General features: G+C 51.5%; 7 protein-coding genes across 7 annotated transcripts; 1 reads left to right on the plus strand and 6 right to left on the minus strand.

Moving 5' to 3' along the window:
• Window positions 1–265: 265 nt before the first annotated feature.
• VFPPC_00849 (dynactin) lies at window positions 266–4,264 on the minus strand (the record flags this gene model as incomplete). The annotated part of the gene is made up of 1 exon (XM_018280788.1): window positions 266–4,264. The coding sequence occupies one exon, from the start codon at window positions 4,262–4,264 to the stop codon at window positions 266–268; it is 3,999 nt and encodes a 1,332-aa protein (XP_018149119.1).
• A 942-nt stretch (window positions 4,265–5,206) lies between these two features.
• VFPPC_12913 (SNF2 family helicase) lies at window positions 5,207–7,455 on the minus strand (the record flags this gene model as incomplete). The annotated part of the gene is made up of 2 exons (XM_018290690.1): window positions 5,207–6,957; window positions 7,152–7,455. 2 exons carry the CDS (start codon window positions 7,453–7,455, stop codon window positions 5,207–5,209), a joined length of 2,055 nt encoding a protein of 684 aa, XP_018149120.1.
• A 1,841-nt stretch (window positions 7,456–9,296) lies between these two features.
• Window positions 9,297–11,245, minus strand: VFPPC_12914 (RuvB-like helicase 1; the record flags this gene model as incomplete). Its single annotated transcript, XM_022428855.1, has 4 exons — window positions 9,297–9,429; window positions 9,667–9,998; window positions 10,248–11,015; window positions 11,102–11,245. The coding sequence occupies 4 exons, from the start codon at window positions 11,243–11,245 to the stop codon at window positions 9,297–9,299; spliced, it is 1,377 nt and encodes a 458-aa protein (XP_022284699.1).
• Window positions 11,246–11,915: 670 nt separating this feature from the next.
• VFPPC_00850 (amidase family protein) lies at window positions 11,916–13,984 on the minus strand (the record flags this gene model as incomplete). The annotated part of the gene is made up of 10 exons (XM_018280789.1): window positions 11,916–12,118; window positions 12,201–12,392; window positions 12,446–12,565; window positions 12,621–12,744; window positions 12,800–13,195; window positions 13,250–13,355; window positions 13,403–13,419; window positions 13,471–13,515; window positions 13,570–13,671; window positions 13,733–13,984. The coding sequence occupies 10 exons, from the start codon at window positions 13,982–13,984 to the stop codon at window positions 11,916–11,918; spliced, it is 1,557 nt and encodes a 518-aa protein (XP_018149122.1).
• A 1,206-nt stretch (window positions 13,985–15,190) lies between these two features.
• Window positions 15,191–16,606, minus strand: VFPPC_00851 (hypothetical protein; the record flags this gene model as incomplete). The annotated part of the gene is made up of 1 exon (XM_018280790.1): window positions 15,191–16,606. The coding sequence occupies one exon, from the start codon at window positions 16,604–16,606 to the stop codon at window positions 15,191–15,193; it is 1,416 nt and encodes a 471-aa protein (XP_018149123.1).
• Window positions 16,607–17,545: 939 nt separating this feature from the next.
• On the minus strand, window positions 17,546–18,075 carry VFPPC_00853 (transcription initiation factor TFIID subunit 13; the record flags this gene model as incomplete). Its single annotated transcript, XM_018280791.1, has 2 exons — window positions 17,546–17,958; window positions 18,015–18,075. The coding sequence occupies 2 exons, from the start codon at window positions 18,073–18,075 to the stop codon at window positions 17,546–17,548; spliced, it is 474 nt and encodes a 157-aa protein (XP_018149125.1).
• Window positions 18,076–18,549: 474 nt separating this feature from the next.
• On the plus strand, window positions 18,550–18,917 carry VFPPC_15241 (hypothetical protein; the record flags this gene model as incomplete). The annotated part of the gene is made up of 3 exons (XM_018292994.1): window positions 18,550–18,677; window positions 18,743–18,821; window positions 18,897–18,917. The coding sequence occupies 3 exons, from the start codon at window positions 18,550–18,552 to the stop codon at window positions 18,915–18,917; spliced, it is 228 nt and encodes a 75-aa protein (XP_018149126.1).
• Between the last annotated feature and the right edge of the window lie 8,536 nt (window positions 18,918–27,453).

The following is a 27,453-nucleotide window of genomic DNA, read 5'->3' on the forward strand; positions in this document are numbered from 1 at the left end:
GGATTGTTGAAACGTACTGGTCATCTGGATACAATGGACAGAGCTGTAATACCAGGTATACCAGCACTTCAATAATGGCACTATACTCCATAAGGATTGCTCGCTATGTAGCACAAATAGATACAAGAAGCATGCGCAGCTACACCACACAAACACATGTACAACATGAAACTCTATCCACCTTCAGACAGAGAACCACGGGGTATCTAGATACAAAAATTCACAGGACAGTCCGTCCCCGCTCCAGTTCCAGGCAGGCCAGTGCTCAGATGGCAATCCTCCTGCTCTGTAGGGCTTCCCACTCACGAGACCCGACAATTTGAACCGCCCGACCTATTCCCGACCCAGTCTTCATCTTGCCATCCGAGCCAGGAAGTCTAATTTGCAGCTGTGCTGCTGGATTTTGTAGACGAGTCCTGACGGCGTCAGTCGTACGCAGCATGGAAGATTTCTTAAGCACAGAGTCTTGCCAGGCGTTCCAGGCGGCAAAGTCCTCCATCTGCTTGGCAGCATGGTATTGTGGAGTTGATTTCGCTGGCTTCCACGCGAGCTTGTCCTTGGGCAATGTAGAAAAGTCAAAGACCTTGGCTGTGGTGGCCATTCTCACAAGCTCGCCTAGAACATCTTTTCCTTCTGCCACCACGAGCGCCTTGCGCTGCTCCGCTGCCGTTGAGGGTTGCTTGAGTGGCTCTGCCAACCAGTCGTGGTTCTGCTGCTCCGTCATTCGCGCTCGGCGGTTGTCTTCTCGCAGGTATCGGACTGCAGATTGCAGGCCCTCAATGTCCTTCTTCAGTGCGTCCATCTCACGTGCAGTTGCGACAGCCCGCTCTTGTCCTGCCTTCATTCCAGCCGCATCTGCACCGTCGGCATAGGCCCGGCTGTCGCTGGCAATCTTCTTCCACTTGTCTCGCTCGGATTCGAGGCTCTTGAGTTCTCGGTCCTGCTTCTCAATATCCTCTTTGAGATTGGCGACTTGTTCACCCGATGCCTCAAGCTCTTTCTGAAGACTGCCGATGCGTTCGATATTGGCCTGTGCATCACGCATGCGCGACTCCAGGGTTTCAATCTTGAGAACAACAGTGCTAATGTGCTCATCCCTGAGGGCAATTGTTCTGCGAGCTTCATTGTGTTCCTCCTTAAGGCGTCGTAGTTCCTCTTCAGCATCAACAGGCACGGTCTTGAGAGCTTTTAGCTCTTGAGACCGCAGCTTCCATGGGGCAGCATGGACTTCAAATTCCTCGGTCTGGTCGAGATCTGTTGCCAAGGCAGCCACGTCACTGATTTGTCCAGTAACAATACGCAGCTTGGTAAGGTACGCAGAAAAGGTGTCAGTTTCTGAGGCTGATGTAGCATCCAGAACAGCTTGGTGAATAGCGTTTTGAATTTCGCCGTATGTGAACGGATCTGTTCGTCCTTCATCTTGCGTGAGCAACAAGTGTACCTGGTTGCCAATGGATCGGGCCAAGTTCGTCAGCTCGCGACTGCTTTGTTCGCAGTCTTCAAACACTGACTTCGTGTCAGGAAGCAATGAGAGCGACCGTGTCTTTAAGTCTTCCAAGGCGCGCACAGCCTTTCCAGCCACGACCTTTGTACTTCTTGTTTGCGTAATGACGGTGTCCAACTTCTTTGCAAAGAGCTGGCACATCTCGTCCTCCTCTTCCTCCGGAATTGCGCGCTGAATCATGCCCTTTATTATGCTGAGAGATATAACGGCCGAGTCGAGATGGCTCTGCACAACCAGCGATGACATGTATACTTCGTCTGCGAAACTGGGCAAGCCATTTGAAATATGCACCTCTGCCAAGTGAGACATGAGAGCGATTGTTCGCTGCAGTTCTTCGGCGCACTTCTTTTCCTTGAGATCGTCGCGACGGAGACCGTCGATCCAACCATTTAGCGCTCGTTCAACAGGTTCAAGCTCAAGCAAGGAGTTCTGGTATGCTGAGAACTGTTCAGTGGTGCAGTGACTAATATCATTGACGAATCGATCACACACTGCTGCCACCCACACCAGCTTGTCAACGGCGTCGCATCCGGCAAGTACATCGTCCTCATGACCTGGATGAGGCTGCCCATTGATGCGCTCTTTGATCAGTCCATTCACAAGATTCGCCTTGAAAGCCAGTCTTCGGAAACGCAGTAGAGCGAGGACCGAATCCTGATCTTCCCTATATGAGTCTGGTAGGAAGAGCTTGACGATTTCGAGGTGCTGCTCTGCTTCTTGGGCATCCAGGCGCCGCAGCTCCAAATCAACAGTTTTGACTTGTGCCTTTGCAACCGAAATCTGGAGCTTCATGTTCAAATCCATCATGGCTCGTGACCGGTCGTTCAACTTCTCAGATTCGCCTTCGGTCACGGCTTGTGAAGCTCGCATATCATCCAAGTCGGCTTGCAAGCTTTCCACAAGTTCGCGAAATCGTGAAATTGTGTGAGACATGTCGTCGATCTGCGATTGTTGTTGTCCTGCTCTTCGTGCTTGCTCCATGATGACACTGTCCTTGAAATCCAAATCCATTTGCATATCCTTCTTGTCCAGCTCGTGGATGACGATCAGCTCATCGCCGTCCTGATTCAGCTCCTTGAGCCCGAGAATCTCATCATCAAGTTCGTCTATGTGGTTAGACAGGTTTTGGTTCTTATTCGTCAATTCTTCAATCATGTTCTCGAATTCAAAAACATCTCCAAGTCGCTCTTTAAGTTCCAAAACGGCATCTTCTGACTGGACCAGTTTCTCTTTTGTCAAGTCATGTTCATCTCGGATTCTCGCGAATTCCTTGACGTCGTCTTCAAGTCCAGCAATCTGATCGCGCAATTCCTTCTCCTGATCCTGCGTTATGTCACGCAGTCGTATCAAGGCCTCACGTAGGCGTTCATTCGTACTTTCCATCTGCATCCAGCCAGCGCTGGCGCGTTCTTCAGGCGTCATTCCCTTGCTGAAATCTGCGTTCTCAGCTTCCAGCAGTTCTACTTTGAGCTCCAGTTCCTCTGATTTCAGCTTCAGTGCCTCCAGTTGCGCTTGGGACTCCTCAAGATCCAACTCGGCGATTTGTCGATTTACAACAGACAATTCAAGCTCGGCCTCGAGGTCGGCCTGCTCTTTTTCAATAGAAATAAATCTGGATTCCGCTTCCTTGAGTTGATTTCGTAGCTCAGAATTCTCTTGCTGTTGGGGTTGATACTTTTGTTGAAGCTTCTGAATAATACCCTCAAACTTGTCTCGTTCGCCTTGAATCCTATCTATTTGAAGTAGCTTATCTCGATCTTGGAGTCGTTTACGTTCAAGAACTTTCAGTTTCGCTTTCAGGTCTTCGTTTTCGCGGTTCAGGGCGGCATTAGGGGTAGATCGGCTGGCCGTGGTGGTTGGGGCTGCGCGTTTTGTAGGCGGAGGACTAGATGACGCCCCTGGGGACGTTTCTGCCGCAATTCTCTCGAGTGCTTTTGCTCTTCCCGTAGCTGGACTCGTCGGCTGTGGTGACAGTATCTCCCCATCGCTCTTCAAGGGAGAAGCTGGCCCAGTATCATCGGCTGAGCCACTGTCACGCCCGGCCTGAGAATCCACAGATGGCGTCCGTCCCGAGTCTGGTCGTGCAAGTGGGCGCATAGATCCTGGAGGCCGAACTCCGCTCACAGATCGGGTATGAGCTGCACCGGTGCGGGATGCTACAGATGAGATGGACGATACTCGTGTCGTACGTGAGGCAGGAACAGCTGGCGGCCCCATTGAGGTTCTCTGTCCGCCGACAGACGTCCTGTTTCTAGCTGCTCCAACTGCTGACGCTGACGGAACTCTGGCATTTGATGGGGTACCAGTTCGAGAAGCAGAAGTGCTTGAGGCAGCGCTGAGCTGTTTCGTTGGGGATTTCGCCGGAGACCTCACGAGACTGGTAGGGCGAGATTTTGGCACCGGGCTGGGGCTTGGAGCATTCAGACTCCTCCTCTTAGCGAGGGCAACGTCGCCGCTAGGGGCCGCCTTTGTTGCTGCCGGATTGAAGCTGCTGGGGCGGGCTGGTTTGCGAGAGGTAGGTTTGGAGCTCGGAGGTTGTGAAACGATTGTTGCCATCATCGGTTTGACGAACATACCATATCCCATAGGACAATCAAAGTACCTGACTCCTTGGACGCTGCCATCATTTTTTCCACTCTTGTCTTCGAGCTCAACACCAACCCACTCTCCAACCTGGAAGTTGGTCTGGCCAGCAAACCGAACGGTGGCCTTACGGCCATCGCTGAGCTGAACTATCTGGCCAGGCTTGAAGTCCGGCATTATGAATGAAACAATGAACGTAGGATCATCGTGGTGCCGCAGTCGCGGAGAGGGATTCGGGGTGGCGGTGATGCTCTGAAGCTGATAGTGTCGAGATGAATGTCGTCAGGGGTCGAAGGTGGATGAAGCCCACACGAGTTTCCAAGACAAAAGTAAACCAAACCCAAGGCGAGCACAGAGCAGTCTCGACGCGTTTATAAGCTGTAGACGCGCCACAGAGAGCATTGTTTAGTGGCTGCAAGCCCCAAGACCCAACTTGGACACGGCAGTAACTTAGTGGCCCCAACATTCACTGTCTGGTTACATGTGACCTTGAGCCAACCCGCTGGACTTATTGGCCAGCGGGCCCCAGGTTGATGCCTGCTGCCTCAGATGTGAGGCTCCAGCACGGTTCCTGGTACTGTGGGGCCGTGCCTGCTTGGTGCGTCTGGTTATCAACATCTGAAACCACAACCAGTCAACTTTCCTGTCTGGGTCACACAATCCATCTGATCTCTCAATCAATCATTGTGTTGTAAACTTGGCACGCAATTCCGCCTCACAAACTCCGATTCGACTGGCCATGGACACTTTCGACAACTCTCATACAGCACACAAACTCTCATGGACTTTGTGCCTGCATTCGCAGTTCGCCAAATGGCACAAGTAGTTGCACGAATTACCCCAAATTGAGCACTCAATTACAAAAACTAATCTTATCCGGTGTGGCCTTTCCAAGGTGAGGAGAAAACCTTGGTGCTTTCACAGCAAAGCCATCTTCTTTCTAAATTTTTATCATCGATCTGGCACAGCCAGGTCGTTCTAGTCTTCAATACGCCGCGTCTTTCCTCATGGAACTGCCATGGGATGTCTTTTCTGTCCTTGAAATGACAACTTCGTTCGGCGACCACGTTCCATACATCCAAATGGATCCTGTTTCCAAGCCCTCGCCTCTGGCTTTCATTAATGCCGAAAGGTTCCCTCTCTCACCCATTCCATCACCTCAAATGCCATCCTCCGCTCAGTTGCTTCATCCAAGCCTTTCCCTACTGGTACTCTGACGACAATCAATCCGTTGTCCTTTGAGCTATCCAGTATGCCTGGTTTGGTCCCGTCGTCTTCCGCACATTCTTCCACATACACAGCCAAATCAGGATTTGGGATTCCGCGCCAAAGGCTGGCGATCCATTTCCAATGATCCACAAGTGTGTATTTGTCCGAGCTGGTCATGGCAGAGGCATATTTGTCGGCGATGGTCAGACTAAAGCCACCCTTTACCAAGGCAACTGGCGTTTTGGGTGCAACGGCAGGCCCTCTATCATCTTCGGGAGGGGTGCATGCTTCGGTCGATAAAGCTTGCGCAACCTTTGCGTCCTTTTCCTGGTTCTGGTCCTGCGCATTCCATTCATTACAACCACCTGAGATGTGATGGGAAATCTGTTTCGACTTTTGCCGCCAAGAAAGAATGGTCTCGAAGTATGATGAGAGCACATGATCCGCGTCAACATCGTCGCCTTTTCCGACCCTGGCAGGAGTCTTTACTGAAACACCTTCATGCTCGTCAGATTCGGCTGACCAAACTTTGAGAGCAACATCTCCACCGGCCACTATTGCCTTCTCTATAGATCTGCCAACCTCAGCGAGAAGACTTTGGTTAGCTTTCCCTTCAACAGCAATAAACGCTCCTCGTTTGTCACCACGCGGACCGTGCCGACCTGCAGAAGGCAACGGTGAAGTGATACTCGACAGAATGTTTAATCTTTGAGTCAAACTTGGCTCCTTTGTCGCCATTGTCTCTAAACTTGTCGAATGTGGCTCCGTCGCAGGTGAGACATTTAATCTCGTTGACGGGATGCCCACATGCCTACTATCCACAGCTGGTGACTTCGACGGCGAGGGAGGAATTGACGTTTGGAGAGGCGGCAAGCGAAGAGACTCGTCAAACCCACTGTGTCGGCGGTTTAAGGATTCTTTGTCCAGTGACCACGAAGAGGACCCGGGCGGCCGGAGAGGTGGTGGCATGGGACCGCTCTGGGACCTTGGAAGGCTGGCCAAGTCTGGCAGAGTCGTTGCGGCGTAATGCCTCATCAAACCGGCTGCACCATCCGGCGGCGTGCGTCTCAAGTCTGGTGGTGGTGGTCTGGTTGTGTACGCTCCATGTGTTCCAGCAATCGCATGGTATCCGCCAGCACCGTTCGCACGTCGCCGTTTAATCTCCGGGGAGCTCGGTTCGCTCTTTTCCACATCTCTAACGGGTGGCAGCTGGTGATGAAACGGCAGCCCACTGGTCGGAGATTGCTCAAAGCTCGATCGACGAGACAAGGCACCAGAGTCCATCCGCCTCATGCCTGATTGGGGTTGAGACCCCAGTGTGAAGCTTCCCGCTGGTGATGTCAAGTATGGTGTTGAGGGTGTCCTCGGAGTCGAAATAGAACGGCCATGACACTTTGGACATCGGCCATGTTCATCTGTCGGCGATGTGCTTGCCCAGTTGCTCTGGTTCTTAGCCCCCCTTCGAGGCTGGTATCGATAGTTCGGATACTGATGCTGGTGACGTTGCTTCTCTTCCTCTGCAAGCTTCTTCCAGTTCTCCTTGACATCCTCGCTTTCGTGTTTCCACTTATCTCCGATGATTTTGGATATTTCAGGATTTGAAAGCTTTGGATTCTCGGCAGTAACTTGGGACTGATGGTGCTGGCGATATAAAATGAACGCTGAGACAAAACACGAGTCAGCTGGTCATCATAAGCTTCAGTGCGGGGATGCAAAGATGTCAAAGACAAGACTCCTCCACGAGATGTATCGTGGGATGATGCTTTTGGATAGGGATACCAAGTCTCCCAGAGTGGTGGAGCTGGAGGGGGGCGGACATTCATGGCAAGCTAACAGCTTGCGCGTTCCGACTCACCATTTCTTGGTCTGGGTATCTTGGGTGCTGGAGTACACAGACATATTATATCGCGAGAGCCATCTTGACCAGAGGAGCTGATGTTGAGCGGCTCAAACATGCCGTGGTTGGCATTTGCAATGTTGATAGTTGACGCTCTCTTCCTCCCCGAACCCGATCTGAAGGGGCTAGGGGACTGTCTCCCGTCTGTTGTCAGGTTGAAGCCTCCGCTGCTCCTCAAAGGCTTCTCAAGGCTCATGTGAGGATGAAAAGAAGCACTCACGGTTTCCATGTCTCGAGTGGCCAAGGGTAGTACTTGGGTCATGGTGTGGCAGTCGGGGGGCCAAACAACGGTGAGAAACAGAAGGTGGCAAGGATGCTCACCCAGTCACGTCCCAGGCTTATACCATACCCCAACCCGTGAGATTTTTTGGGGGTCGTGATGTAACTCTCGGAGGAGAAAGCAGGAAACATGAGAAAACAGACCAGAAACAAAGCCCGGACGGCTAGGGATAATAAAGAATGAGGACGGGCGCAAGTACAAGAAAAAATTGGGAATGGTGGGAAAGGCTGTTGCCAGCGAGCATGCTCGCTGGTATTCTCACCCTCTGGACGAGTGTCAGCTCTACCACGTTTGACAATGAGAACTGGCTCGCCGACAACCCGCCTTTGGATAAGCTCATGGCTGGCTGGCTGGTGGCCGCCATTATCTGGCTCGACTGCTTCGCATTCTAAGCCAGTGGGAACTCGTACATGTCTCGGGAGACCACCAATGTGGGTTTGGCAGCCAGCCCCAGTTCTGCCAGAAGGTTTCGATCGCCTGTCCAGATCGGGCTCCAGGCAGAGCTTATTCCTTTGTCCGGCGAGGAAATGTATCTCCAGGAAACGACAAACTCTCTCCGCTTGGAGCTCTCGGCACTTCATCGTCCTTACTCTGCCTTTAAGATTCTACCTAACTTCCGGTAACGGATAGGCACCAGGGGACGTTTCAACGGCTTCCAAACATCTTCTCAGCATGATCAATAGTGCCAACGCCCTTATTTGCTTTCTTCCGGCCACTTCGGTTCCATTGGGGGCAGGCACTAGCATCCTTCATGGCTCAGCACGGCCGTCCAGCCTGCCCATAGGATCTGACTCTCATTCTGTCGAGCCAGGCGATCATCAGCACTGCAAAGAGTCCACTAGTATTTGCCTCCGTGTGGCTTCCTGAACATGAAGACCACCTTCACATCCGTACCCGCCCCAACCTCGCCCAAGGACGACAATGGCCAAGCCTACCCCCGCAGGAATGTAAGTCGGCTGGCGTCTGGAATGTCCAATGCCTGAGACAAAAGACGACGGGTCATCCGAACACGGCTCAGCGTCCTCCTGCACGTGACGCTGAATCTGCGCCCATCTTTGACGATCAAACTCTGCAAGTGTGTGCGTAGCCTCCCCGGGTGTCCCCGTGGAAGATTGGAAGACTGCGGCTGCGCGAAAGATGGTGTGATGGTGATGCGTAGGCGCGTATGTGGTGTGTCTGGTGCTCCGGCGCTCTAGTACTATGGGGGAGGGAGGCCTGCCAAGACGGCGGCGGCAGTGGACGGACCAGTTTTCCACAGTCCCTGGATGTCTCGGGCTCGCAGGCGACGTGGTGGACGATGCCTCGCAGAAGAATGATGCTGCAGTGCCATTACTCAAGACGAAGCTAGAAGACCGTGCGTCACAATTCACGAAAGAGGCGCCCTTGGAGGTCTCGCAACATTTGATTCTTGTCTTGTGTCTTGTGTCTTGTACCTGGGCCAAAGCCGTCTACCCAGAACAAGACGTCCACGTTTGTTGCCTTGATGTCACAATCCCCTCTTCTCTCCCTCTCTCTCTCTCTCGAATACGTAGAACATCTTCTAAGTCTCCTCTTTGCTACCTGTAAAAAAAAAGCTGTACAAAGACCGGCACGATAGTAAGTGCTCAGGAGGGGAGGAAAAGTGACAACAAAAAAAAAAAAGAGCCAAAACATGCCTTGTCCCCCGGCGCCGTCTGTTCCATCTCCAGTAATAAACACAAACGTTAAAAAACCAGTTCGTTTTGACTTTCCCCTCTAAAAACTAGGCAACACGGTAATGAGCAGCGGCTATTGGATGCAACTCAAAAATTAAATAAAACGGAAATCCCACAAAAAATGATACACTACGAGATGTAGCCACGTCCAGCCTCGCTGCTCAATAGCGAAGCACTACGACGAGCGTCGAGGAAAAGGTCCTCGCACTCGCTGACGTCCTGGACATCAATCTGGGAGCGGCCGTTTGCCTTTGCAAGAATGCTGTTGTGTCGGTTCGTCAGCGACAGTGTCTCAGACAGACTTTTAGCCCTCCAAGGCAGGAGGAATAAATTCTATGAACTGAACTACCCAGTCTCCACGTAACCAAGGTCACTAGGTCGGATGGATGAATGGGAAGCAATAAAAATCAGGAAGATGAGGCCCCAAGCAGGGGTTGGGCTACCAAAGGTAGAAAAGGCGAGAAGAAAAAAGGAAAAAAATTCAAGTCCAAGTACATACCTCGCTGGTGTCAGCAGCTGCAAGCAATACCGCAGACTAATTCGCACGCCATGGTCTGAAATCTTGTCGATAGCCGCATCCGTGATGGCCACGCCTTCGGTGGAGGCTCGTATCCGCACAATCTGCTTGATCTCGTCGGCCTGATAAGGGGCAGTGGGGATGATGAGCAGGCGTGCGAGAAAGTCGGTTGGAATGCCGTGGGCAGCGACAATGTCGTCAGTGCCTCTTATTGTGCACATTCCGCGATTTGACGCCAGTACCACAATGGGGGCAATCGGCGATTCCAGAGCTCGGTTGAGATAGGTGAAGCACTCTACGTCAAGCATGTGTGCCTATGCATAAAATGGTTAATCAACATTTGTCAATGTGTGGAGGGGGGAAAGGATTGTTGCGTGAAATTCTGTCTTCTTTCTTTCCCTGGTGCTGGGTTGGCCCCCCTCCCGCCCTTGGGCATGTTCCAGAATAGTGAAACATGGGAATTAACAAGAGAATGGAGGAGAATTGCTTAGCCCATCCCCCGTCCGTGAAAGGAAGAACAAGAATCTTGACCGCGGCACAGCTGGAGACATGAAATAACTTACTTCATCAATGAACAAGACGCCCGGGACGAGTTCGGCCACACCTTGATCAATGTACTTGCTGACAACTTTGTTAATCTCAGCGCGCAGCTTCTCCGTAATCTCCGTCATCTTAGGCTTCATCAGCTGGCCCATCATGCTCATGATGTCCTGACCGCCCTGCGGTCTCGCGTTGGCAACATCCAAATCATGCAGCGTCACGTCCTGCACGATTTCCTTCTTCTTGTGCACCTCGCCCTTTGGGATGGGCACGTACTCCTCGGCCTCGAGGTCGAACTCGGTCGCGTACGCGTCCGACCTGCCCACCCTCTTGCAGGCGCCCGTGTTGGCCTCAATGTAGATGACGTCCCCGACCGTGACCCTCTCCTTCTGAATCGCCTCGTAGATGCTGGGATCGAGGCGCAGCTTCTTCTGGCCCTTGGCGCTCTTGAGTCCGATGAGCAGCGTGCTGATGGTCTTGCCGTAGCCCCCCAGCGGGTTCTCTGCCTCCTCGGGCGTCAGCTCCGTCACCTCGCCCTCGTAGACCTCCTTCGTCTCCCGGACCTTGAGGCCGATGGCTCTTCGGAAGTTCTCCATCAGCACCTCCGTCTTCTTCACCTCCGTCGAGTAGATTTCGCTGCCGACAATCGGGCAGAATGGGATCTTGGTTCCCAGCTCTTGGCTGATGGCGAGCGCGAGTGCCGTCTTTCCCGTCCCTGGGCCGCCGGCCAAAAGGACGCCTCGACCGGCCATTTTGTGAGCTCGAATTAAGTCGACGACAACACCGCATGACTATTGATTGCGTAAAAGTAAACGTTAGCAAACCATTATATCGCCAGAAAAAAAAGTCGTGATGGGAAACGGGAGCTCATCAGTACCTCGCGGGCAGGAACTTGGCCCACAAACCCAGCTGCATTCTTCTCCGCGTGTCCATCAGCCTTCAATCCAAGGCCCTTGATGTGTGTGTGTGCTGCCGTGCGGTTATCCCGCTTGTTGCCTTTGACCTCGCTGATCTGGACCATTTTGGCGGTTTGGCGATGCCGTTGCCAGGTGCAGTCGTTTTGTCGTGGATTTGTTTTGTGAAGAAAATGGCCCTGTGCTCGTATCCCGTATCAAGTAAGCTGTAAAACCGTTATTTCGTGCTCCGGGACCGCGCAAAAAGATTAGGTGGTCGCCAATTCGTCAGCGTGTATCTTTACAAATTTCGCGATACGATTCTTTTTCTGCCAGTTGGAGCTCCCTGGTTGAGGCGTCGCGACAAACAATTGCAGCTTTTTGCGTCACGTGATTCCTTTGTGTCTGTCACCTACCCTGTAGGGCTCGGTCGTTCACGAGGGATACCAGTTTTCGACACTTTCCAGTAGGATTTAAGGTTTTGTGAAAGAAATTACAGTTACGATTAACAATATTAGTCAGTGGGTGTGATTGCAGTATTTCAGTCCATATACAGGTTCGTAAAGTCCACCAATAGTAAACAGCATCCTCAGGTTCTGAGTCTTTAAATGTGACGACATGGGAATATGTCTCCACAAATTTCAACGTCTCCAACTCTTGTTCTCGACTCGAAAGGCATGTTATCTCATCCACCCCAATACGGCAACTTGAAGGTCTAGTCCTCTGTCACACTCTCACGAGGCGCGAATAAAAGATCTAGACCAGGTGCGATGCAACGATGAAAGTTTCGTAGGCCATTTAGGCCATGCCCGGTATCGTCGAGCTACGAGATTGAATTATCTCATCTAACCTTGGCGGCTGACGCTGCGGAAAGGTAGCTTCCCATGCGCTTTGGGCCCGAATCAGAAGTGCTTCCTGGTGTGCTCTCGTCGTGATCTGCATCCCGAATGCCCTTCCATTGAAATCCAAATAACCGAGAGGTAACGACGCGACCGGGTATCCTAGAGTGAGCGCTTGTTAGAATGCGGAGTGTCAGGGCCTGTCTTCACAGACCCGTGTCAAGTCAACATTTCTGCCACTGACCTGCTGTACCGGCAATAATGTACAATGGCCCATCGCCAGGCCCAAGAATAATATCAACGCCATTCTCTTCGAGGACCTTGTCAATGCCTCTCTTGCCACAACGATCGCGAGCGGAGGCTATGAGCTTGCGATATTGCTCCGGCTCCATGGTTGCGTGGAGGGCTCTGATGAGACCGGCTTGGTTGTTCGCACCTGATAGGAGAAAATGAGTTTTATTCGGAGCTATCCAGGACTTGTAAACTCACTTGGAGGGAGTTCCTTTGACGCATGCTCTTTGTTGAACTCGATTAGGTCTTCGAGTGTTCGGACCTGGCAGTTGTCAATGTTCTGAAGATAGTCCTCCAGGAGACCCTTGAAAGTTGTATCTGAGCAAGAGTTAGTAGCAGTCACAATGCTCGGGTTGTGAGAAAGGGCGCCCACGAAAAGCATCCCAGATATCCATCTTTCCGCCCTCTGAAGCCTCATCCACTGACAGAAGTTTCACTGGCTTCATCACTTTTACAACAGACTTGAGTTTCCCGTAGGCTGACTTCCAGTCCCGCAGCTAAATCGTCATAAGCACTGTAGTCAAATCATGTCTAGGTAGTAGGGGCTTATACCATTTGATCCGTAGCATCCTTCTGGTCCTTCAGGTTCTTCCTCGGAAAAAACCACTGTTTGGGTTCCAAGTAGCCGATTCGGATATCTCTCCAAGACCCAGTCACTGCGCTCTTATAACCACCATCCGGCACAGTCGACTGGCTCGAGTCCACAAGCACATCCAGAAGATTGGCCAGATCGAGCACAGATTTGGTCATAGGGCCAGCCGAATCTGCCTCGAGCGTCACGGGGATAATACCATCCTGTGGGACGATCTTAAGTGTGGGTTTGATGGTATAAAGCGCAGCTCTGTCGCTCGGCATAATGAGCGAGCCCATGGTTTCAGTACCGATGGAAAATGGCGCCATTCCAGCGCTCACTGCAACAGCAGAACCGGATGAAGAGCCACCAGGGTTCTGCAAGATTGATCAGACAAAATACTTCGAGTGCATGGGAAGGCGAATGACTACGCTGTGGCCACCGGTACTGTCGACGCCATGGTGGAAGCCGCCTCGAACATATGCGGATTGTGTCTGTCCCCCAACAGCAGACCACCCCGAATCGGCAAAATTGGACCTTTGTGTGTTCAGCGGTGTGGTTTGCTGCTGGAAAGAAGGACGAACCGGTACCAAGACCACTCCTGAAAAATTGTTAGAGTGAGAAATGGCAGTCGGGCTACACAAAGGCTTACAGATAAGTTTGCCTTGCCAAGAATTATGGCGCCGGCGGCTATAAGCTCCAGGGAGTTTAGCATCATTCTGGTCATGCCTACAATCGTGGCTTAACTTACCCGTTCAATGATCCAAGCATTCTTCCTTGGATTTGAGCCTACAAGGGCGAGGCTGCCACAAGTAGTTGGCAGTCCCATATCCGGAGACGTGGCGATATTATCCTGCAAATACACATGAGAATTGAAAATCTACAAGCTAAATAATCTAGAGCGGTAAATGAACCTTGACGAGGATTGGAATGCCATGAAGCGGGCCGCGGACGCGGCCATTAGTACGCTCTTCATCCAACTTTGCCGCCGCTTCGTCAAGAAGTTCGTCCGGCGCCACCGCAATAACAGCTTTCAGGTATCCATTGTACTGGACTATCTGGTCCAGGTAGAGTCTGACGAGCTGCCGACTGGTGACGGAGTTGCTGGCAAGCTTAGCTTGGAGCTCTGAGGCTGTCGCAGTGAGCAGGTTGATGCTGATTGCCATGTTGAGTCAGGAAGCCAACAGTGTTTGTTAGCAGGATGTACTTTTGTTGAATATCCAAGCAGGGAGGCTTGAGAACGAAATAAATACCGAGAAACCGCATTTGCAGCACAGAAATGCGGGAAGAAAGGTGATGCTGGATGAGGCTTGAGCTGGGTCTTGGGACTCTTGGCAGTGGCCTGAACTATGGATAATATCCGGGCGGGTCTGGCTGCATATATGAGCATCGCTAGACATATGATGATTATTTGCGGCCACAGTCAAGTGAAGAATTTCAAGTGAGGAAAAGTTTCAGTCATGGGAGTGGTCGTCAATGGAGTGATGGTATAGTGTGTTGTTTGAGAGTAGGCGTCGTTGCAAGTGTCCAACTTATGAGAAGTCTGGCCTGCCCGCTTGCACGGCCCATTTCAATGTTGTTCGTTGTATGAAGACTTTCGTGTAAGTGCGTCGCGTTTGGAAAATCGAAAGTTGACTGAACTATATAAAACGACGGGCACTGCAAGTTTTTCTGAAGCACAACAAAGCATACCCGTCCTTTCACTATGCCCAACATCTTAGCTTCTTGATACTCTGTGTATCTACATTGACAATGCATCAAGTCCAGAACACGATTGCCATGATCCCTCTCATTGTTGCTGTCCCACAAGCCATTTCATATTCTGGGCATGAGGGAGAAATGAGAAATGCCGATGCTTGCGTGCGGTTGCAATTAATATGGCATTATATACACTTCTCATAAACCCAGACAACCCATAGCTAAATACGAGTTAACTAACTTATGCAATTTTTTCTTAAGAAAGAAGCATTACTGTAACTCAAGCTGCCTGTACAGTCCAACAACACTTAGCACAAGACTCAGTTGCACCTACAAGTCGGAGCCAGTCTTTACGTACTTAACCTCAGAGGACTATCTCTACCACTTGTTTTCGAGAAGCAACTACACTCTGGTCCAGAAACGGCAATCACACGTGTATGTGTGCGTATCATTAAGCTCGGGCAGATAGCCAACATGAATCCTAAACATAAACGCCAATACACTATCAAGGAGTATCCCTCGAGTCAACTCATTATGATATAGCACCGTCAACTACATAAATGTTGAAGCTTCACAATACACCAGTCACAACTCACACACACAGTCTTCATATCAACATCATGTATTTTACTACCACTCCCACATCTATCATTCTATACCTATCCCACCACCATCTATCTAATCCTCTCCAGATTCACACTCTCCGTATACCCCCCAACACCCACCAACATAGGCGACCCCTCCGCCTCACCCACCAAATTACTCTGCATCTGCGTTTCCACATCCTCCACCTTCTGCACCGGCGCAGCCTTCTTCATAAAAATCACGCCCGCCGCACTCCCAAGTATAAGCGTACAGCCCGCAAAACTCATCAACCCCATACGATGCCCGAATATCCAGCGGTCAAAGCTCGCAGCAAACAGCATGTGCGTGTAAATCATGGAGTTCGCCTTGTTCGTCTTATCCGCTGCCAGCCCCGCCGTCAGGAGATACTGCATGATGAAGCCCAGTCCGCCCAGGGACATCAACAGCAGCCACTGCTTCAGACTGGTCGGTGGGATCCAGCGCAGAGACGGCTGTCCAATGTCCAAGGCGGGACCGAGACCCAGCGCCGCTACGCATATGACGGTGCAGATCATGGCGAATACGTTTACCGAAATAAGGGGATGGGCTCGTTTTCCAATGGCGCGAAGGGTGGTGAATGCGCCTGCTGCGCCGAGAACACCCAGGAAGGCTACGCCAACGGCGACAAGGCGTTCCTGGGGCGTGGTTACGTGGTCTGCCCCGGGGAGGGATCTGGACTCGGTGCTGGAATTCTTCTTGTCGGCGGGAGGTTGAGATTTGGCGAATAGAGCGGCGGGCTGGGCGATGAGAACGACGCCCAGGAGGGCTACTAGGGTTGCTAGCTGCTCGAGGCGTGTGAAGGGCTGCTTGAGGAGGAAATAGCACACGAAGCCTGCGACGCCGGGGGCGAGAAACGTGATGACGGTTGCGTCCGCGAGGGGGAGATACATCATGGACCACCACATGCCAAAGATGCCGAAGAAGCCAGTGCACCCGCGCGCAAGGAGAAGCCATCGTATTTCTCTCTTGCCGAACGGGAAGTCCGGTATGCTCATCCACCACATGTACGCCAGACAGCAGAGAGATGTGACGCCCTGTCGCAGGAGGAGCATCTGCACGGGATGCATGCCCTCGCCTTCCAGCTCGAGGAACCGGGCGCTGAGATTCATAGTCGCACCGAACAGCTGTGACAGAGCCACAAGGATAGCTGGTTTATTCGAGATCCAAAACCTCTTCAGGACGGATGGTTTCTTCCCCGTCGTGAGATGTACAACCCCGGGGGGATGATACGGTCCATGTGGAATGGGTGATAGTCGGCCGCGGAGAGCCGGACTCAGAGATAGACTGCGAAGGGTCTCTGCCTCTGCGGCTTGTGATTTATCGCCCCGGCCTGCTCCTGCTCCTGCTCCTGCTCCTGCTCCTGGTGATAGCATTTGGAATTCATGCTGTAATGCTGTTTGTTCCGGGCTTTTCGTTCCTGTGGCTCGTCCTGTCCGGACGTCTGTATCTTCATATGGAGGAGGCATTGGGAGTTCTCGGTTTTTGCCCCATTTATAGGGCGGGGTTACAAATCAATGTTTTAAACACGGCCGAGTAAACTTTCAACGGGACAAAACTAAGAGAATGAATTGCCGGATATACTTTTCCAAACCGAAAACTCTTTTGATGCCATGGATGTGTCATGAGGTTGGGAGGAAACAAGAAGGATGGGAGTTGGAAACTCTATGCACCTTGTGCTTCCAATTCAACCGCTTCCGTCTTGGCCTAACAGTCAGAATACAGTCACCATAACACAAAAGCCCAACATGGGGATTGACAAGGGCACTCCTACAAATCATCTCTGCGGTGTGGAGTAGAGGCGAGTGGTAGTCTTCATGTTCGAGCAGGGAACTGGTTCGGTATAAACGCCTCCGCAAGAGTCGGAGGGGGATGGCGGGAATAGTCCGTCGAGTTTGTCATTGCCAGTTTGGATAATGTGTCCACGGATTGGCTGTAGGGAACGCCTGTTGGTTGTTAGTTGCATGGAATCAGGTTGTAAGTGGCTGGGGGTTGCAGGTTGGAGCCCGATATCGCATGGAAAATGTGGTTGTCGAGTCGGTCGGCTTCGGAGGCGGGGCTCCGGCAGGCTGGAGGCAGGGGTTGCGATTGCTAATCCACTTCATGTTGGATGACTGCCGATGGATCTGGAGAAGTGATGGATGTGATGTGTGTTTGATACTGCACTGGATTAAAACAAAAATACCATGAAATAACATCACAGAACCTCCCAGCAGCGACAAACCACATCGAGCCATCCGCAAAGCATTGTATCCCTGGGAATCATCAATTCTGGTATCATAAACGCCATCTAACCCATCCAGCAATGCCCAAACTCCAACCGCAATATCCATACCCATACCCCAAAACCAAATACCAAACGCCATCCATGCAAACCATCAATGCTCATCTGTCCAACGTAAATAAAATCACCTCTTCTTCCCCAAAGCATCCATCTCCGCCTCCGCATCATCATCCGCCTCCCCCAACTCCTCCTCCTTACTCCCACTCCCACCACCCTTCCCATCCTTCTCCCTCCTCTTCTCCTCATCCGCCGCATCCTTCATGATCTCGTCCTCCCCATCCCTCAGAATCTCACGCGCCTTCTTAATCTCCCTCTGCTTCTCAAACACCTCCTGCACCTTCCCCAAAAATGCAGGGTTCTTGCGAAACGCAAACTCAAAGTCCTCGTACTTGATCTTCTGGCGGCCCGAGTAGTGCGCCGCGCGGGTGGCTTCAAAGGCGATGGATTGCATGAAGTCTGTGAGGATTTCGTCCAGGACGCGGATCGTTTCGGGGAGGGGGTTCTTCACGTCGCCGTGTGCGTAGAGGAGTTGAGCGACTGGGTGCGTGTTAGTTAGGATGAGCTCGAATGGCGGGAAATGGGGCAAAGCGTACGCTCGTTGTGGGAAAAGTTCATCTTGCCGACATTTTTGCCGGCGCGTGCTCGTGGTTCCATGATGGAGGTGGTGGTTGTGGTTGATTGCTTTGCTGGGTTGGTGATGTACGAATCGATGCGTTGAGGGGGATTGGAAAGGTAGGTGTCGGGACGCTTGAGTAGTGATTGCTTCTGCCGATGTGATACTGCAATGGAGCTTCAAGGAAAAATACGTAAATGTTGAAGTGCAAGTGCGTGAGCTTGTGATTGTAGAGGTTGGACGTGGACCTCAGTTTCCCGCGTCGCGGCTCGGCGAATCTTTGCTCCTCCCCACTCTAGCACCTGGTACGGAGTAGAGCTACGTGGTGCTGCCGGCACCAAGACCAAGGCTGAGAGGCCAACATTCAAATTCAATATCGCATCGCATAGCATCGCAGCCTTGCAACCAGCGCAACTGCGCACAATCAACTCCATCTCACTTCTTTATTTCCTCCATCAAACGCAGTAATCATGGTAATCTATCCACCCTACATTCTACCGGTGCACAAATCTAACATGCAGCCAGTCTGCCCTCTTCAACTTCCGATCCCTCCTCCTCGTCCTCCTCCTCCTGATTTGCACGAGCGCATATGTCCACCACTTCACGCCCGGAATCATGGACCGCAACAAGAACGGGTATGCGAGCGCCTCCAAACTCCACCACTGATCCGCAATTCGATGTCATGGGAACCAAAACTGACGGACATAGTGTTATGGGTATCTTTTGGAAATGCGCGAGAATAGGGGAACGGCTCAGTCCGTACATAAGCATATGCTGTGTCCTCATGGCTGTGAGTGTAGCTTCATGCTTTGTGGCGATGCCCCAAAACTCAACAGTCAGAATTCCAGCTGACAGTTTCTAGGCCTCCATTCTCATGAACTAGATTACTTGTTTACCACATACATACACACATGCACTAAGACATAACATACGGGCCGTCTATTTCGGCGGAAGTGTATCACCGGTTAGGAGTTTGGCGAATGCGGGATATATTACGTCGGCGCGTATCGCACGAAAGCAAACAAAACGCAAATAAACGACAACTATCGCCGGCCAGTGTAGTCCTACCATGGACTGAATCGAACGGTCCGAATGCGAGCAGCTTCGTTACGGCTACGGCGGAGGTTGAATAACGCACAGGACTTGATGGAAGAAGATGCAACACTGTTGGGGAGAACTACGCCTCTTGTTCCGTTTGCCTTTACCAGACCTGAGGGTGGTAGCAGTCGTGACGATGATGTTTCGTCATTTGAAATGTGGCAGGATTGCGGCGTGATACTGACTTTCTGGGTGTATTTTGTTGCTTTTGATATTTCAAACCTTATTTAGGACATTGATTGCGGGCTGTTCGACAACGTACCGTTTTCGTAGATGGTCTAGGGTAACGGAGGTCACTCCGGACCACCCCAGCAAGACCAGAACAGTAATAATAACGAAATCAGCTCCCAGGACAAAAAATCGACATGGCTAACTAACTTTTGGGTTGTCGTGAATGTCACTCTGAGGATGTCAGTAGCGCATCGCCCTGTCCAGCTGAACGTGCACGAAAGTGTCGTCACATCCAATTACAAGTTGCGCCTATCGAGTCACGCCCCGGAATCGTAAATCTGATGACCACCTCGGTGGGTAATATGTTTGACTCTCTGCCGACTAGTCCGTGGACCTCGACTCCGTAAAACCCAAGGGTCCGGAGACGGTCGGCTTGTCCGATAGCCAAGAGCATTGTCAAAAGTCCAGTCTTTGACCGATTAGATTGTCGCTGCCGTCGAGCCGCAAGAATGACGCATGTGCAGACTGTGCTCCATAACACGACTCGCAAACGCACAAAGTACCGATACAGAGACCCCTTCATTAGAAGCACGGGAAAAAATATGTTTCCAGATGACTAGAGTTTCAATTTCTGCCATTCGCAAACAAGGTCATGACAAAATGGGACATGCCCGACACGAACCCTGCTCCGTGTGCATTTCATTCTTGGGCAAGATCATATGGAAATAGCACGCGCTTGCCTCAGCCCCTGGATTGGCACTACTGAGATCCAGAGATCCATGGCCACGGTTCACCTGGCTTCTAGAATTCGTTTCGCATGGAACCGAGGCTCCTGACTGCGGAGCAACGTCGCAATAAGGAGGCTCATGGTGGAAAACTCACGCAAATTAGCAGCTCCGTCGCATCTGTGCTTTGGCCTTCTGGGGACACCACATAGCATCGACACGAGAACTATGGGTCGAAAAAAAAACAACAACTTAGGGTTTGCTCTTCCGGAATGTTACCACGCTGGGGCGGCCAGCACGGAAGCCCAACACCGCCAAGGGCAACAGTGATACCGTATGTACGGACAATATGTACTCCGTAAGAATCCGCCTAAATTGCACAAGAGTTCCGCTCCATGTCATACCGCTCGTTTATTGCACATCTGAGTGCTCCGTAACTGGGCAGGTTGTTGCATCCATGTGATGACTTGGACGAATGCGGGAGGTGACCGAAGCTGACTGGGTGGCTGGCTTATGGTGGAAATTTTGGGGATATCGTTTAGAAAAGGCTGGGTCGGGTCTACTCCGTGCAATAATAATGATTACTGCAAACTCCATCTATCGACGCTTCCGGGGCCACGATTAGGCGAGTCCAATGAGACCAGACCAAACATTGAACCGGACTGGACTGGACTGGACCCCAACTTGGATAACTTGACATACACCAGTTGAGTTGAGACTTCCACAGGATAGATCAATTTTGTGCGCCACGTGAGACGTCCGGGCCGGCCCCCAGTTGGGGACCGCAAAAAACGTGGCGAGAGTGGCCCTGGCTTCTTTTGATTTGAGTCTGGTGCAAATGATGAGGCTCATGTCATGTAGCAATCAATTTACTGACTGACTGACTGACTGACTGCCAAGTGTTCTTTTGGCTAGGGTTGAGGTCACACAAGAAGACTCTGAGAATTCCGAACAGTCTGGGTTGCTCTTGGACCGAGTACGCATCGACCATGTCCTCGATGGTCATGCTCAGCCGGGAAGACAAATTTAATGTCCCAAATAGACATATATGGCCGATGGATTTATGCTATGCTGGCTTATTATTAGGCAGGCTGACCTTGCCGCAATCAGCCGTAATATCTGCTTCAGAGTGGCCAGCCCTGCAACCCTGGTCTTTGCTTCTTTGTTCAAGAAAGCAGTTGTTAGTGGCGACACTTGCAGGGACCAGTGTGGTTGGTAGTTTTGCAATGCCAGGGCGCTTTTCCGGAACTCCAGAAGATTGACAAAAAGACCCAGTGCCCCTGATAAGTGGGAGGGCAGGTTCAAGTACCCAGATGGTATGACAAGTTGTCTTCGTGTTTCAGTATTCTCTGACTTCAATTGAAGGGTAAGCGAGGTTGGTGAGGTCGAGGGTTCTGGTGCCCAGTATTGGCAACAGCCTATCGCAATATTTGCCCATGTAATGCTTGTTTTTGTTTTCTGCTTGAGCCGTCCGTCCGGGCAGCTGGAGTACCAGACGTCTTGTTTACTTGAGTCTTTATTGACACTGGTCTGGTTGCCTGGACCAACTGATCTCAAGACAATCCGTCAATGTTCCACGCCAAAATTGGACCACCGTTTCCCCCCACCGACCAAGGCGGCTTTCTTTCTCAACAATCAGTTCAAGTGTAATCGTGCTGACTGGCGGCGGCGGCGTTGAACGCATGGGTTGCCAACATTCGGGGCAACTTTCTGCGCATTGATGACCGCATGTTGCTAGTGCGGTGTACTGAAAATAGGCTGCTGTGTGACAACCCTGCCCAAAATAGTAGATCTTTTCATTCCACCAAGCGTTTCTCTTAGACTCGGTCAATATATCGGAATCCTTCTTATCCTGAACACCCTGGATCATAGACGCGCCCCTCTTGTATTCCATACGCCAGAACAATACTTCTGCCCTGCTCTAAAGTACCACGCCATGCCCCGTTGCACGGCAGTGGCTAAGATAGGATGGCCAACCCATTCGCAAACAACCAGACTCATCCGATGACTTTGTCAGACTTCAGCCTCACAACAGAGCTGGAATCGATGCAATGCCAGTCCCCTGGAGAAACTGAAGTCCGCATGTAATGAAACATCGTCAAATGCGACGCAGATCATCAGCAGAAGGGTGGATATTTCGGGTTCCCCTTGTAGTCGTGACCGCACCAATTGACAAATTGACAACACCAAATATTCTTGGGCTGTTCCAGAAGTTTGAGTCAATGCCATAAATTCAAATCAAACAGGCGTAAGACGCAGCGCCACTGGTCTTCCGCATAGTATCCAGCAATCTTTGCATCAGGACAAGCTGTGTGATCGCATGGGCCAACAGTTAGGCCGCGAAATGCCTCCTGAATACGAACACTATGATGCTGCAAGGGGTGCTCTAGCCACTTCATCTATGTGCATCGACCGATTAAGAAGGACTTTGACTTTGACATGAACCTCTGAGATGTTGTTTTTATGGAGGAGTAAGACTAAATAAGTCTTGGAAGATGATTCTACTTTTCAAAGCAACCCCAATGAATTGGAAAGATGATCGTTGTATGGGCTAGGATCAAACGTCCGCGACCATGAGTGGGACATCCGACAAAACACCCTTGGCCGGTCAGGGATAGCACTTCAGGAACAAAAACCCCCCTTGAGCCTAAAACACGAGGTCAGTAGATGATGTACTGCATGAATAACCCTGTGTATGGTTGATGTATGAGGACCCTGTGTGAGTACGCACATTTTGCGCTAGGTTTGTTCATCCCGTCGGCTCCCCGGTTCTGTCGTATTTGGCGAAGGGGGAAGCAAGACGCCTCAGCTGACGGTGATGGCAACAAGTCGACCAAGAACGGAAACCTTTGCAAGAGTTTTCAGCTGCCAGTAAGCGCCATGTGTGTGTTGTAAAGCGGCACACCTTACTCCGTAAATCGTAAAGGGTTATCTATGGCAAATTGACAATTATATGTGGACATATGAACTGGAGGCTTGTGAACTCGTTTCTCTCTAGGCGGCATTTAGGAAAAGACCACTCACTCATTTGACAATGCTCTTGCATCATTTCATTTCCTCGACGCCACCAGGCTTATGGTGACGGTACCTCTCTCTTGAGGCAGACCCAACGCAAGAGGTCGTTTGCGAACATCCCATTACTCATGGTGACCCCACGCATATGTCCGCCACATTTGGTTACCAAACTTGGCCTCGGCAAACAGGCTCCGGCTCTCGCTAAGATCTATCGAGTTGTGAACGAATTCAACCAGTGTCTTTGCTCGAGAACGAAAACCAATTACGTAGTATATTGCACAATCGTATAGCCATCGCTTGGCGGCAAAGCTGGGCCTATTGATTTGACTGTGATTTCAAATAATACCGTCGACCATCATGGTTGCCTCACGAGGCCGATGAGGATTGTTATTGTTGCAAACTTGGTTGTTGGTTGGCGAAGGAAGGTGCCATAAAGAGACCAGCTACATCCCGAGCAGACCCTGGCTTCGTCTATGTCCTTCAATATTTCCCTGCAGTTAATCAACCATCACCCTGAAGCGAAAGCTACGGCGGCAAAAACTGTTGCCTTGTAGTTGCCGTGAGCAACAACTGGACAGAGCAATTCGTGCGACGAGCAAAGCTGGATGAAGCGAAGCCAACCATTCTAATCCAGCCAACCGATCCAATCTCAAGACCGTGGTGCCACTGTGGCAGGCTGGCAACCAACCGCATGACCCTTGAGTCGGGGAACCAGCATCTGAACGCATATTGACGCAGACATCCCTGTTCCGCGGCCTGCCCAGTCCCAGCAGTGCGGGAGGCCCAGTCAGGTAACATGGTCGGCAGGGTCCCACCGACGTCCGGGCCAAATGTGTCCAATGAATATAACCGAAATGGCAGATCTGCCCCAGGGTGGGAAGAGCATAAATGTTGTGAGGCCAGCCAGTGTGGCGCCCCTGTCCCGAGTTCAGCGCCGCACACTAGTCTGGCTGCAGGCATGAGGACGATGGTGTGGACAAGTTGGTGTGGCCAGCCCGTGGAAATACCCAATTCGGATGGTTACTGGCTGCTTCGAGCACTGAGGGCTTTGCGTTGTGACCTAAGCAGCTGAGAACATTTGACGAGGCCAAAGACCTTGGGGGCAATGTCGGATGTCGCGCCATGCGGTCAGGTCTGGCCATCATGGAGTCTGGATGGACTGTCCAAGCTTCCATGCTGGACATATCGCACAGCAACGAGGGCGAGAGGCAGCTGGCCTTCCTGGCCGAACAAAGGAATGGCCGAGTACGAGCAAGGCCCAAGAATAATGGAACCACAGTCTCGCGATAATGAGGGGGCGGGTTGTTGCAATTTGACAAAAGCGTTGTGCTGCGTTCTCAACTTGGAAGTTGTTTGAAGGTTCAGCCCACCAGACAGTTTCCAAACGTTATGGCGACGGAGAAGAGGATACCAGGCTGAGAGGCTGCTGCACGCCCGTTACAACGCTGACGCGGGGAGCGAGTCAGACCAGGTGACTGCCACTAGACACCAGTTGACCAGACCAAGTTCATCATTGGCGGGAAAGTGTTCATCGTGCCTCCTTCCATAATTGTGTCAACTCAAGCCAAACCTGGATATTCTGGGCGACCGCTCCTTCTCCACTACGACACTGAATACTCCTACCACGGCAGGAGCAAGTAGTGTCAGGCATCAACACGGAGGTAGATAGACATTGACGATCGCCATGAATATGGCAGCGCTGGCACATTTTCTACCCATGCCGAATTTACATTCAACAACTTAGATCTGCTGTTCGTCTACTGGTCGGGCTCATTCCCGGATGACGACAAACCTGTGCGGCAGCTACCTCATGATCAAACTCGGCCCTAACTATCTTGGTACCTACAGGTTATGGACGAACGCCGTTGTAATCGGCCGCTTGGCCCAACAGAGGTCATCATCCTCATCAGCAGACCGACACGATTTGTGCCTGGGACAGATGTATGGACAGGGTAGTGTGCGTTACATGCCTAGGTACGGAGCATAAGTTAGTGCTCAGCAGGTCTGACATTCAGACGGCGTCATTTTTGTTCGACGACAAATTTAGCCCGCAGGTTCAAAAACACGTACGTACCAGATGGGGGTCAACGGACCGACAAGGAGGAATCACCACGCTGCATGTCAGCATTGTGCTGTTGAGGCACACGACACAACACACGACGCAGCCTGCCCGCGTCAATCCAAATTAACAAGTCCCGCGTTAATACAACTTTGACTTGTGATTCTGCAACCATATTTCTTTTCTGAGCCCTCGAAACCAAGGGCGGTCGGGATGGTGGTATGGCGTGCATACAATGTGTCGACAATCTGCTCCGTGCGGTATGGGCTAATTACTCACCCGCAGCAAGACTGGTGAACATCAACAGCTGGACTCAGACCCCAAATCCAGTTGACTTTGAGGTGGCCACCCAAATTTCGAAAGTTCATGCCCTGCGTTTGAAGACGACTTTTTGGTTTAGCTCTTTTGAGATTAAGTCGCCACGGCCAATTAGGTCACACCATCGCAACCAAGCCAGCGGGTTATCCAACGACATTGCACCACCGAGTTTGACATCAATCAAAGAGGAACTGGAACTGGAACAGGAACTGGCACTGGCACTGGCACTTGAATCCTGGACACTCCACGCCGCCCACACACAAACAGTCACCACCTCACCACCCCTGACCTGGACCAGAGACATGCAAGGGCCAAAATGGTTCTCAAACAGGTCACATTTCCAACTTGATGCAAATGCCAGAGTCTCACCTCACTAACTTTCCATGGTCGGCCACATTCTCGCACAAACTGTTCAAGTCCTGTCAATGATCGCCGACAACTCCTGCGCGGAAGGCTACAAAAGCGTGGTACAGCATTTGTAGGCAAATCCAAGCAAAACAAAACAAACCCCGACCAACCAAACTGGTTGAATACTACCTAAAGCTGCAGCCTAATCATGGACGTATCTGAAGACAGGAAGGGGCCTTGGACGCAAAGGCTCCAGGGTCATCGTTCCCTTCTCTTCGACTCCGCGATATCGTGCAAGCATCAGCACGCAGTAAGTTGCCAGAATGGCAGTGCCGTCGGTTTGGTTTTTTTTTTTTTGGTGGCGGCATCGGAGAGTCCGCCACAAGTTGTGGATACATGGTACTCAAGTGGGTGCTCTCAAACCGTCACTGCCCTTTATTAAGCAAGTCGGCGTTGACGTGCCTTAGCCACCTACGACGACAACCGCCACCACATCCCGTTTGGCGCTTGGTTGACAAGGGAAGCAGGCTCAGCTGTCGTCGATTCTAATCTGTGGATTAGATATTTTATCACCACGGGCGATTCGATCAAAAGGTGGAACAAGACTAGGCGATGTGCGGCCAGTCACCCGCCGGAGCGTCTGTTTCAGCACACGGCGAAAGCCTTTGGAGTCACTAACCCTTCATGACGAAGACAATCTTCTACTTTTTGATGAAGTACCGGGCTTCCGGGGCCCGGGGGACCGGGGCCGGTACCTGGCAAGGGCCAACACGCCCCGGAAATGAATACGCCTAGCGGCTCTGTCTGCATGGTGAGATTGCAGCGAGCCTAGTTGGGGCCAGGGGGATGTTTTAGAGATTCGAACATTGGTGAGAAGCAAGAGTGTGAAAAGTGCAAAGATCGTGGCAGGGGCTACGGCACAAGTTTCTTTGGCGTTAATATTTGAATCAATGTCGGAGCCGAGAGTGTCTATGCGAAGACATTGGACTGCGGTATGCGGAGCTCCGTCGGTGATGCCATGAAGGTTCAGGAACGACCGGCTGTCTGTGTGAAACCCTTCTTTCCGTTACAGTACCCAATTTGGAAAGCAAGATGCTGAGCATGGCCGCAGGCACAGGCACAAAAAAGTTGTTGGGCTTTGTTGTGTAATATCCCCCGATGGCACTCTCCGTGTCCCAGTGCCACGGGCCAAGGCACCAAGCCGTCGTCCCCTCGACTAATAATAATGCTCACATTCTGGGACACTCCAGAGGTGGAAGCAATGGGAAGCCCAAGGTCCACCCAAGCCAACTCGCACCCCCCTGTTCGAGCGCATTCAAATGTCCCCATCGCATCGGAAGCAGGCTAGGACCCATGCGATGGACACAAGTATGTACATACAATATGTATACATGTAGGAGACGGGGGCATGGCAGGGTTGATCTCTCATCAATTGATCACTTGACGTTGCAGAACACAGCAAATGGTGGCAGTTGTTGCCCCCCTTCTTCCCACGGCCAAAATCTCATCCGTGTTCACACTTGTCACGGCCCAATGATGAAGTTATGAAACCTATCAAAATCGCGATACGCTGCTCAATTGGTGCCGAGGCAGCCCGTCAGGTGTCGTTGGGCAAATCGTTGTGGCAAAGGACAAAACATTGCATACCTACCTAGGTAGGCACTTGAGTAGGGGCTGGACCAAGC

The sequence above is a fragment of the Pochonia chlamydosporia genome, chromosome 1 (genome assembly GCF_001653235.2).
Source record: "Pochonia chlamydosporia 170 chromosome 1, whole genome shotgun sequence".
NCBI classification, from domain to species: Eukaryota; Fungi; Ascomycota; class Sordariomycetes; order Hypocreales; family Clavicipitaceae; genus Pochonia; species Pochonia chlamydosporia.